This window comes from Aythya ferina, assembly GCF_964211825.1.
Source record: "Aythya ferina genome assembly, chromosome: 5".
Classification (NCBI taxonomy): domain Eukaryota; kingdom Metazoa; phylum Chordata; class Aves; order Anseriformes; family Anatidae; genus Aythya; species Aythya ferina.
In genome coordinates, this window is record NC_140301.1 from 31,229,401 (window position 1) to 31,242,204 (window position 12,804).

The 12,804-nt window shown below is 37.1% G+C and overlaps 1 protein-coding gene across 6 annotated transcripts in view; it reads left to right on the plus strand.

The window, feature by feature from the left end:
* ZNF106 (zinc finger protein 106) overlaps positions 1-12,804 on the plus strand; it is a 39,615-nt gene that overhangs the window by 6,991 nt on the left and 19,820 nt on the right. For 5 of the 6 annotated variants that reach the window (XM_084520406.1, XM_084520404.1, XM_084520408.1 and 2 more), the window contains exons 2-5: positions 984-1,069; positions 2,375-2,436; positions 7,723-7,917; positions 10,230-12,320. In XM_084520406.1, coding sequence (XP_084376532.1) covers positions 1,016-1,069; positions 2,375-2,436; positions 7,723-7,917; positions 10,230-12,320 — 2,402 coding nt within the window. In that variant the 5' untranslated portion in view covers positions 984-1,015. Of the gene's footprint in view, positions 1-983; positions 1,070-2,371; positions 2,437-7,722; positions 7,918-10,229; positions 12,321-12,804 lie in introns of those variants that run through there. The other variant, XM_084520409.1, reaches the window with a different exon arrangement.

A 12,804-nucleotide genomic window follows, 5' to 3' on the forward strand; every position in this document is an offset into this window, starting at 1 on the left:
AAAAGTGACTGTAGGACTTGATCATTCCCCATTTTAATGTCTCTTGAGAGAAAGAAAAGGGCAATGACAATGTCCTGTTACTTATGCAGATGCATCCACCTTCATATTATAGCCTAGACATATAGGTACCTCTAATTTATTGCTTTCCTTATAAACTAAACAAAATTATTAAAAATAATAGTAATTTAACCTGCTGATACTTCATTTGCATATATGCACATTTTCTGTGAATCAGTGTTAAAATGTTTATTAAAAACTTCGCACCAGAATATAATAGTTTTGTACCTTTGGGAACAATTAATGAAAATCTGTAGACTTTACTAATATTTCAAATAAATGATGTGCCCATGTGATAAAGCTAGAGAATATATTTAAAACACTTTTGGGTATTTCAGTATACACACGTGTAATTCTTACAGAGATCAAGAAGAAAAATACTGAATTTAAATCACTTCAAATTTTATTTCACAGTGAATAAATTGACTGATAAAACATGAAGACTGGCAGTCTTGGTTGTCATGAATAGCCTTCATTTCATTTTCCTAAGTCCTTATAGATCTTTATAGATTTTCTTACTTGAGTTGCCCTGTGTACTATATAATAAAAATGTGAGTTCATCCTGCTTGGTGTCTTCAATTCCTTACCTCTATCTCATTATGCTAGCTGGAAAGTGTTTTGTTAATCTGATTTGAGTATCTGTGAGCAATCCTACAGATTTTTGTTTGCTTGTAGTATGAGTGTCATGTGTTGGAGGACAAGGGGAAACAAAGTGAAAGCAAAGGAAATCTACTTTTCTTTTAAGAGCTATTTAGAGGAATACTCAAAACTATCTCATCTTTCCTGAAGAATGTTGACTATGTGTGAGAGGTGTGTATTCTCTTAAAGGAACTCTGCACAGATGTTTTCATGAATAGTAATGCTTACTGAAACCAATTAAAGAGAAATCAAAATCTGAATGTTGGTTCTTCTTGAATTATTTGCAGGTATAGGATAAGACCTTTCCAGAATAATAAGCATGGTTCGAGAACGAAAATGCATATTATGTCACATTGTGTACAGCTCAAAAAAGGTAAATAATAATTTACGTCTAACATCAGTAGATACTATTACTAAATGTGTATAAGTAGTACTTCCATTTTAAAATTGTGAGAACTCTTAAGGTTTTTTTTTTCCTGTATCAGTAATGTATTGATCTAGATCTATCACAAATCAAATAGTACATTTATGTGTGCTTTAGAACATATTTTTGAAATGAGCTGTGCAGAATCCTTGATTCTGAATGCAGAAAACGTTGAGGGCTTTGAGTTTTTTTAATATTGCTGTGTCAAGCTAAAAAAGTGAATCACTCAGAAAACTATTTGGCTGTAAGCTGTGCTGTGTTAAGAATACTATCAATACATTTTTCTCCTTTTGGACTTTTATCTTGGTTCTATATGGATGAGAATGTGGAACTATACAGCACAACATGTTTGCATTAATGTTGCCATTTAGTATATGTCTTCTGTTTGCTGGATATCATGCAAAGCCTGCACTAAAGCTCAGTGTTTTTTGTTTTGTTTTTTTTTAATTTTCATATATTACTTAGCCACCTGGCACATGAATATTTTGCAAATGCCAATGTATTAATTTACACAGCTCTTAAGATGTTGCTTTCCCTTTGTGGATGGGAATTTGAGAACTGAGGAGGATAGCGATTAGTACCTGTTCTTTGAAGATTTCCAAATGTTTGGGCTCAAACACCAAGAGAAAGTGAAGTCTTCTGAACTGCTTTATTTCCCTAAATTATGAACACTCAACACTCTATTCCAGGAGCTTTCTTTCATTCCCAATTAATTACCACTGCAGTTTGTGGATCAAGGTTGCTGTAAACAACAAGCTGACTTGTTATGTTCATTTCACTTTCTGAAGTGCAGCTAGCAGAGTAAAATAGTATTTGATGATGAAATTGCAGCTGTGTCAGTACAGATACAGAGAGACCTACTGAGATTGCACATGAAAACAGTATTTTAATTTCTCTGATGGGGAGGTGGTATCAATGAGACTTTGAACAAAAATGTTGATCAGCAGTAATTTGTCAAAAATAAGTCTAATTTTTGCTGCATACACTCTGTTCTCTTGGAATTCTGCTGCCTTTTAGAATTCTAATGACTCCAGTGTGCCCTTCTGCTGGGAAGGTAACACTATATGACTTCTAAGACTGTGACTACTTGCACTTTCATGGTCATAGAAACAGGAAAAGCAACTGCTACAGCCCTACAGGAGCAGGGTATGCCTTCCTGCAAGGCAGGAGAGTTTTCACAAGTGAGCTTTTCAAATGCAATACACCATTTTGTTCTGTTATGACCATTTCTACTTTCCTTTCTCCTGGTTGAAGGAAATGGAAGAACACATGAGAAGCATGCTTCACCACAGAGAACTTGAAAACCTGAAGGGAAGGTATGAGAACAATCTTGAATCTGTCCTCGCAGTGCAGTTTGTATGTTATACTCTGGAAGAACCCATGTGTGATTTCCCATACAAGCTGAATTGCCAGTTTATTTTATGCGTCACATATTTGCATGCTTTATAGTAAAGCTGGCAATGACCATGTTCTTGAATGTCTAAAACTTGTGAGGCTTGTTAACTGAAACAAATTATAAGAAAAAAGCTCTCCTACATTTTTTTTGGACTGTAGTGAATTAATAAACAAAACAAAACCCAACTGACCTGACAGAAATGTGTTTTTTGTTCTTGGCTGTTTCATCTTTGGCTTCTTAGAAGCACTAGAATTCTGCCTTTAGCAGAATTATGAACAATGGTATTTTCCTCTTAAAATCATTTTTAAAAGCTTAAAATGATGCAGAAAAAAGTGTTGGTCTTCTAAACCTCTGTAAGAAGTCTGACATCTTGGTTGTAAAGGTTTCATCTGTGTGTGTGAAAGCCTGTTTCTCTGCCACTCTGGTCCAGTTGTTTAATTAATGGAGCTAGCCAGGGCAGATGTTGGCTTCCATGGATTTAATTATAACCATTGGAGAACAGTCTTTGAAGAGTATTAAAATATCATCCTGATAATATGGAATCAGGGTGCAATCAGAGTGCACTTGAAAGTGCTTTCAGTTGCATTTCAGCTTTTGAGGTAGCCAGAGATTAGATGGTCCGAGCTTAAATATTTGACTTACAGACAAGTCATGACTATTGCCTATGACTATTATAGTCATCATGCACCACAGATTTCATATGAAAATAGCATATCTATTTTCAACACCTTTTAAAGGAATAACAAGTTATTTTCTTTCAACTTTTAGGTGTTGGAAATCCATTTTATTAGGACATTTGTCTTAAATCCAAGGAAAATAAATTGTAGACTGTTTCTGTTCAGCTTATTTCTCAGTTTACAAGCTTTTATTCTCATTTTTTTTAATGCAAAATGGGAGCAGCTGCTCCAGCAGCTCCAGGCCCCTTCTTTAAAGAATTATTGAACGAAAGCAGACTGAAACTAAGACTGGTTCATATTATGTTAGATGCTAATGTCAACATAGTTAAATTTTGTCAGTTTGAATTCTAGTAAAACTCCTAAACTGCTTTATTTATAATGCTTTAAGACTAGCATAAGTTAGACACTTATTTGTCTTAGGTAATACTTTGTGTGCAAAGCACGTGTGTAGCTGCAAAAAAAAGAGTCTACATTTGGAGTGCAGGATTGCATTACATACATAGTGCAGCTGAATACATGTGCTTGAGCCAGCTGTATAATATTTTATCCTACTCCTCTGTGTAATTGCTAATTATTACTCTTTAGACAGACTGTGTGATCTATCAAAATATTAAAATATATGGTAGAAAAAAATTAATTTTTTTCTCTTGAGCTTAAAGTTGTTTCAGTGAGATTCAGATAAGTTGCCCAGATTTCCAATTGATAACTTTGTTATTGTGTCACACTGAGGAAATGTACGAAACAGCTTCTTGGCAGCTATTTCATTTTTCAAATAAAATTTGCTTTGGATTCAAGAGGGAGGGCATAAAAACAATAACTTCCTTGCTTTCCACGGCATTTTTTCCCCTGCAGTTGCCATCCTTTGCTTAACCTTTTGTATTTTCTTCAGAGTTCTGCTGCTTGTTTAGAAAGAAATAACTAAAAAACCTAGATCATCTTGCTTTCATCTCTGCTATGCCCCACACAACTGGGTCTTGGGAGCTAGGAACATTCTGAAATGTGCCTGGGATCAGGCTCATCATACTCATCAGTATCTGTACTGTTGAGAGTAAGAAGAACTTGTTCTCTTTCTGGACAGCTGGGAAGTGGTTGCTCAGAAACCAGAATGTCCTCATCACTGGAGGCTAAAATAGGGCTTCTGGTCAGCTAACTTCTAGAGTATTTCTAGTCTAGACTTCATTCAGACAATCATTCTGAGATTAGGGTAGCTACAGGGACAGAAAGTGATGGGATTACAACTTAAAATTTCACTTATCTTGGTAAAAGATACTCTGTCTTTCTGAATCAGTATTTTTCTAGTTTATGACAAATTTATGCAGGTGACACTAATTTTTAGAAGTCACATACGTTCACAGTATCCTGCAAGTGATTTGGCAATTCTTGGCTTCCTATTTCTGTAACACTGAAATAAAATTAAACTCGCTTCATCAGAATTACATTTTCATAATAGAAATTTAATGTTAAGGTAACTGTCTACATCCTTTCCTTTACAGGAATGCATAGAAGAAATTTGTTCTCAAAAAGGATTTATGGACTTCATTTTTTACTGTGCAGTAACATCCTTGCTCTCTTGTCCTGTGCCTGGCTCCTTCCCATTTCAGTTTGGTAGAGGTTTTTTAGGAGTTCTACAGCCTTGTAAAGCAAGATACTTGTTTTACATTTTCTACTTGGAACACAACCACCTCATAAGGGTAGTTGCATTGTGTGACAGAAGATAATACCATCCAAGCGTGTTATATCAGCGTCTTACTACCATCAAATTTAGCATCCAGCTAGAGGTCACTTTTTTTAGATTTCTTGTAGGGAAGAGGTAAAGGAGATGCATTTATTGGTTCTTGCTTTCCTCCTTCTAAAGTTAACTTGGTAATCTCAAGGGCTAGAACAATTTTCTGAAACTTTTCCTCTTCTTGAGGTCTTCTTCCCTGTGATATGTAATGAGAACTGGATGTCAAATACAAAGCTTTAGTAAGCTTTTTAAATATATATATACATATATATATATATGTATAAAATGAAATAACGCTTCTGTATGAAGGGCATTGAGTCTACCATCTGATGTATGCATGCAGAAAAATAAAGCTCTGGGATGTTGTCATACTGAGAATACTTTTTTCTTGTTTATTTCAATCTGCTTCTGGCCTTCTTTTTGAACAGCTATGACTGTGTGGTGTTTCAGAGGGGATGAAGCTCTAACCTTCAGGGTTGGGAAATCCATGGACAAGATTAGTGTGTGTGGTAGGAATGCACCCAATTATGGCTGCTATTAGTGGGAATGGGGGAAGGAAAAAAGTCAAAGAAATCGTATTTCCCATTAGTGTAACCATCCAAGCTCTCAGACTATTCTTCTTTACTTGAAGTAGTTGTGCATGGAGGGAAAGAAGTGTGGGTATGGGTTTTTGTTTTTGTTTTTTGATTAGAGAGTTGTAATACTTACCCCTCCCCCCCTTGAGTCTTTTCTTTCCAGACTATCGAATTGTCCAAAACCACAGCTTAGTAACAAGTCCCACAAGTTAGAAAAACAAGTTCTTTGTCTTTTAAGCCAGTTATAAACTCACTGGCTTTGTCCAAATACAGTGGAAACATTGCACGTATTTAGTCAGTCTGTAAGTGAGAATGATGGAAGTTTTATGAATTGGTAGGTGGGCCTTAGGAAGGATTTGGAGTGTTCTCAAAAACTTATTTAGTATCCCCGAGGTGTGTTTCTTGTTGAAGTGTCCTTGTGGGACGTTACAGAAACAGAATGCTTTTTTCAGCAAAAAAAACAGTTAGGAGGTGCAATTTGCCTTCTGTGCTGATCAAAGTTAAAACCAAAACTTACTAGCAATGCATAGCTGGGTCACTTATGACTGCGAAGAGCATTCTTCCAATGCATTAGTAAAATTCACTTAATTGCATATGGTTATCTTCATTGGGTTAATGAGACAGCCTGAATGATGATATACAGAATCTAGGCTTTGACTGCTCTTGGTGAATGTGAAGTACAAAATGAAGTACACCTCTCCACACATCACACGGTAAATCTGTAAGCTACTGACTTGTAACTGAAATTTATCCCAATGTTTCATCTGGAATCAGGCAGCAACATGCAAAAAATGAATTGTAAAACTGTAATTTCTATGAATTAGGTGTTTAATTTAAATTAAAGTTTAAATTAAAAACAACCTCCTCTCTGATTGTGCCTGAATGACTTAATTGGTTAAGTATCTCCTACATGTTAGGAGGAAAAACATAACTGTAGCAAAAATAAAACATTGCATTTCATATTTAGTGGCAGATATTCCATTAAGCACTCCAGTAAGGATGTTGGCCTAATATTTAGAGTGAAGGTGCGTCTTCTAATCTTTTTCTCATTTTACTTTTACATTTTTTTCTAAAAATTGTGGATTCATGCTTGACTTTTTCATTTATGGATCCCAGTTTCTTGACCCCAGTCATGAACTGTGTGTTGGTACTACAACACTACAGCTACAAGACTTCAATCTTGAGTGTGCCTTGGGGTTAGGTAGATCTGCTTTTATGAATTAAATGATGGAGTTGTAGAAAGCATTGTGGAGGCTGGCAGTGAGTCCACTTGGTTCCACTGGATTGTCTGCAGTGGACTATGCTCTTTTTTTTTTTTTTTTTTTTTTTTTTTTTTTTTAAACCAGGAAACATACTTTCCTTGTTTAGGTTTATTATTAAAAAACTATTTCCTTAACTGGAGTATCGATTGGATTGTCAGGAGAATAAGGTATTTTTAGAAATCTGAATTTCTTTTTTTTTTTTTTAATAAAGTTGTAACCTTAGTTCAGTATTCACTGAAACATGAGTGAAGCCATTTGTCTGACACAGCTGTCAACTTCCTCCAGCTGAAATAATTACTGTATTTTTTAAGATATGTCCTCTAAAGTGGAAAGCAGACCTCATGCACATTTGAACCAAATAAAGTACAGTGAACTGAAGACACCCTCCCATCACTTGCTGTGCTGTGGAGTCTTTAGATTCCAGGCAGCAGTCTCAGCTGTCCCAGTTTAGGCTGTGCTCTGTTAGGATTGGCTGTATCCATGTACTGCCTCCTCCCTTTTCTAAATTTCACTGGGGGAAGGCTCAAGGCAAAGATTAAATGTAGAAGCTGTCACCAGGCTTCCCCAGTGCAGCTGGCACCATGGATGGGCTTCAGAGCAGCTCCTGCTAGCTCTGTAAGCCTTCCATTCTGCCTCCTCGCTCACTCTGTTTCCTCTGAAAAGATTTTGAGTACAACAATTCAAGAAGAATTCCTCCTTCCAGTTAACGCAGCTTTATTACCAAGTCTTCTACCTCTTGATTGTTGGAAAAAAATCTATTAAAAACTTACCATCAAAAAAGTAGACACCTTAAATGAAAAATCCAAAGAATTCAAGTAACTTAAATATACTGAGCAAAATCTAGTTGCCTTGAACGCAAACTCTTGGCTAAAGACCGGCACATTCAGAGGAAACAAAGTAAGACCAGAGATAATCTACCATGCCTGTTGGCAGAATTGAAAGTCCACCCTCTGCCTCTCTTCCTAGGGACAGCAACCATGAGTGCCAGGTGTGCAGGGTGACAGTGGTGGGCTTGTCAGCATATGCCAAGCACATCTCCAGCCAGCTGCACAAAGACAATGTTGATGCCCATGATAAAGCGGAAGAGAAAGAGGAGGCAGAAGAAGAATACCTTGACAAAGAACTCATTCAACTAATCAAGCAAAGGAAGGAACGGAACCGGTGAGTTTTTATTTCTTCTTTTTGGTGTAGCATTATAGAAGTGCATTTGATATAGTTGTGATATGCTCCTAAGGACTAGATGTTCATGCTGCATGCAGCCAGTATACTTGTTATGAGAGCAATCCAGGAGAACTGTGTGGAGATTATAATTTCAGTATGTAAACATGATTCTGCTAAATGTTCTATTGATCCACTATTTATAGGGAGTACAGCTCTTCTCCATTATAGATTTAAAACAAAACACAGTTTTGCTGTAAACAATTCCCTAATGTGGAATCTTGTGCTTTGAGAGGTCTAATGCTGTTATTTTAATATTTGATATGCATTTTAACTGAAGGATTCAATAAATGTGACAGTGCTGGTATTGTTGTCCAGGGGGTAGGAGCATGGTTCTGTAGGAACCTGGCCTTTTCAAAACTGTTGCTGAACATGCTCTGTTATAAACCTCTTTTCTTCTTTTTTGTCTATTTTTCTATTTTTTATTTGTGTATTTTCTATTTGTCTATTTTTTTTAAGAGAATTGTTCTGTTAGTGTCACACTGAAATCCCATAATCCTTGAATTAAATTTTTTTCATGTTTTACCTTCCTGCTTACTATCAGCTAAAGATAATTCTAATAGCTGACTGTGTAATAGGAAGCTGCAGAGAGTAACAAGTACTGCTTTTTGTCTTGCATGTGACTCTCCAAGTGTGAATTGCTAGTGTGATGTTCCAACTGGGAATATATTGCTTCAATAGATTGACAGCATGACGATGGTATTAAAGAGCCACATGATTTTTGAAAGAAGATCTTACTTGGTTATGACTGGAAATTTCAATTAGTGTCTCAGAATGCACAAAGCTAAGGAGATTGTTTAGTTTTGAAGCCACCCTGTCATATTCTGGGGTACCCTGGTTGCTGCATGGTGGTCATGTTTTCGTATCAGTTGGTGTAGGTAGTAACAACATCATTTTTCTTAGTTCCGTAGTAAAAAGAGTAATGCTTGTCAGTGCAGTGCTATTTTGAGGCAATTAAAATCTTATAAAATCTCTGTTGGATGCAGGTTTGGGAAAAAAAAAAAAAAAAAGTACATGGCTAAATTTACTAATATAGCAAAATGGTTTCCATTAGATCATAATCTAGTTGAGTCAGCTCCTAAAACCAAAGGTATCACACACTGATGCATCATTTCTTTGAATTATTGTCTTAAAGCTTGCTTTATCTCGTGCAGTAGCCCATTTTCCATTAGACAGTAATTGTTTGTGTGTCTTTTAGCAAAACTGGAATATGTTGAAATCCTAGAAGTTGATACAATATAAATTTTTGGTTTACTGATACCAGTAAATCTGTTCCCATTAGCAGGCAGAGTGGTGTGAAAGCTTTCTGACTTGCTTAACAAGGGAGTTAGAGCACTGTTTCTGTAATCAGCTTTTGAAACGCTTTTATTAAAAATTCGTCATTTGATAGAATAAATGCTTAGAATATTTAGAGTGCTGATCCTGGGAATTGCTGTCAGCATGAAGGTAGCATTTATCTTTAAATGTACATGTGATAATTTACCACGTGTTCATGATAGACTGCCAAGTGTAAGTATTATCCAAAGGGCAGTAGATAGTGCTTCTGGGAGGCTCTTACAGATTTGTCATTCCATGCTGTGGACTGTTTGTCTGTTAGTTAAAACAAGACAAAATATTTTTTGTATCTGAGGCACAACTTCTGTAGATGCTCCAAATCTGTTTTTACTTAAGCTTAATAAACTGACACATGATCTCAGTTGTTTTATCTTATAAGTAGAATAACTGCTTTTCTCAGCCTAGCTTTCCTTCTATTTTGTATCCACTCACTCTAGTTATGCTGTCTAGTACCAACAGAGTAGTCTTAAGGAAAAGGAAATCTGACTAATTTTTTCTTCTTTCTATCAAGATAACTCAAATTGCAAAGATTATACAATAGAATGAAGCTTTCTTTTCGTTTGTTCTCTTATTCCAATGCCTTGTAAATTGAAAGGAATATTCTCTTCTGACTTAAACAGAAATATTGAAGAACTAGTCTAATGAACTGTCCCTGCATCAAATCACTCATTCTTCTAAGAGCAATTTTGAAATACCAGGTTTAAGTAAAGGTACAACACTAGTCTTGATAGTCAAATACTACAGAACCCTGAACAGTAAAGCAGCTAAATAAGTGGTCACCATTTCTTCTTATATAAAGCATTATTTTTTCGGTGCAAGTTAAATGGATGGGGCTTGTGTAGCGTTGGACTTTAGTTGGGATAGCACCGGAATTTATCTATTTATTTATAGCATCAGTTTTTGTCTGAATTATTTTGTAGGCAAGCTGAAGCATGCTGTGCAAACCAAGAATTAGAATGTGATGATAGGAGATCACAGAGAAGGCGAGAAGAAAGAGCTGCATACAAAGAAAGAGAAGCTTATGATCAGTCTTCGTGGCATCATCATAATGCATCACAAAGAGACTGGAAATGGGAAAAGGACGATTACATTAGTCCTAGACAAGGAAAATTTTCACACTCTCAGAGGAACCTTAATATGAACAGGCATCCAGGTGGTCCAAGGGGGCGCTCTGGGTGGCACCAAAATGTTTCAGGAAGCCCTTCAAATCGGCATAACTATGGGAATTCTGGAAGTGTTTGGCATCCAAGTGGGCGAGGAGGAGCAACATTAAATTGGCATCACAGTGGCAGGGGGAGAAATTCTACTTGGCACTCAGAAGGAAAGGGGAATTTTTCTAGCTGGAATTCCAAGAGTTATGGAGGAAACTGGATGTCCAATCCTCATGGTGCAAATAGCTGGAATTTTGGAAGCTCTGGAGATGCATATTCATTAGAGCCAGTTAAATATAATATGGAAAGATATACATGGCAGTGGCAGGAGAAGGATGTTATTGATGTTCTGCCATACAGAGATCGAAGTAATAGGACTGACTCACTTGATTTTACTAGTGATAAACTTCCAAGTGAGGGAGCATTGGATTTTGGTACTTCCAAGCAACCAGAAAACAAAATTTCAAGAAACAATGGAAAAAGTGGGAGTCCTTCCAGAGATAAAATACATCGCTGGACTCCCTACCCATCCCAGAAAGCTGCAGAGCAGCAACCATGGTCTGAAGAGAATGTTTCTAAAACTCCAGATAAAATGGATTCTGTGTTTATACCTTTTACTGAAACACCAAGTAAGGGAAAAACTTGTGAAGCCAGTGTGAGCCTCCCAAAACTTAAAAAATGGGAAGCATCTTCCCGTTCTAATGTAACCTCAGATTACCTTGATTCTTGCAAGGTAGCGAAGGACTGTTCCAGTGATGAAAAACCTGACAAAGATGATGGCAGAAGTAGTAGGATGCCATTGCTGAAATCTCCTCTTCTGAATATCACAGACATGAAGTTGTCTTCCCAAAAGCAAGACGCAAAAAATCTCTTAAAAAATGTCAGGCTGCTGTTATCCTCAACTGCTAGTGAAGAGCAGAACCATTTGAATGCACTGAACTTGGAAACCAACAACTCCCCCTCTTACTCATCAAAGCTGCGTGGTGCATGTGCAGTTAACTCACGAGGCAACAAAGACAGTGATCTTGGGGAGCCTGCTAATAACTTGAGTGAAGCAGAACAAAAATCCAAAGATGTTCAATCCAACCACTCATTGCAAAATGCTCCCGTAAGCTCTTGTAAGAATACAAGTGATCAGAATATGGAAGAAACTGAGAAAGTATCACCAAATAACAAGTTCAGACTAGATTCCCTAGAAGATGTGAGTGATGATGAATTAACAGGAAGCGAGAAGTCAGGAACAAGAGCTGAAAAGCTGAGTCGTTCTGTTAGTTCTTGTTTACCCTGTGACACTGCAGAAGGTAAACCTGCTGCCTCTGAAAAGGAAGTTGATGAAAAGCCAACTGCTCTAAGTATTGCTTCTGCTGATCTAAAAGATTCTGCATTGCAGGTGGAATCGACAGTTTCTCCATCAAGCAATCAGGACAACTTGCATGTAGGTTTGAAAACCTCCTCCCAGGAAGAAGGGGATGAAGAGCGTGTCAAGTCACATGCTCAATTTGAAATGGAAGGTTTTGAAAATCCTTCAGATCACGATCTGCAGAAAGGAGGAAGCCAATCAGTAGGCCTCCTCCTTCCTGATTTAAGCAAACTTGGCCTCCCTGCCTCTCTGCAAAGAGATCTAACACGACATATTAGTCTGAAGAGCAAAGTGGGAGTACATCTTCCAGAGCCCAATCTGAATAACGCACGACGCATTCGGAATGTGAGTGGCCATCGGAGAAGCGAGACTGAGAAAGAGTCAGGGCTTAAACCCACCCTCAGGCAAATTCTTAGTGCTTCCCGGCGAAATGTCAACTGGGATCAAGTCATCCAGCAAGTAACCAAGAAGAAACAGGAACTTGGCAAAGGTTTACCAAGGTTGGTAGCTTTCAAGTCTAACCATGTCTGTGTTTGTTTAGGGGAGAGGGTTGTTTTTCCCCAGGTCTTAAGAGAATGCCAGAATCCTAAAACTAGGACTTCAGAATGAAGCGTTCTAATACAGCTGTCTTTTGCATGTGCAAATACTTAGCATTTTTGTGATTGCAGCTGTGGAAGCCTATTCACAAATGAGCAACAGTAGTTTGCTGCTCAGAAAAGGTTCTGGTCAGTTCATAATCATTGCTTAACATCTGACTATGGACACTAGCAACACATTTGCATTTCAAGTTCTAGTAAGTGGAAAAATGTAAAAACAGAATGAACAGACCTTCTGCATGCTATCTACATTTTTAGAGTCCCTAAAAGCTAATGTTTTGTTTTTTTTTTCTGACTTGTAGATCATGCTGTCAGTTCTTAGCAACAAAGTATGATTTTGTGATACACAAAATCAATTACATTGCCACATAAGATAGTGGTGCAGAAT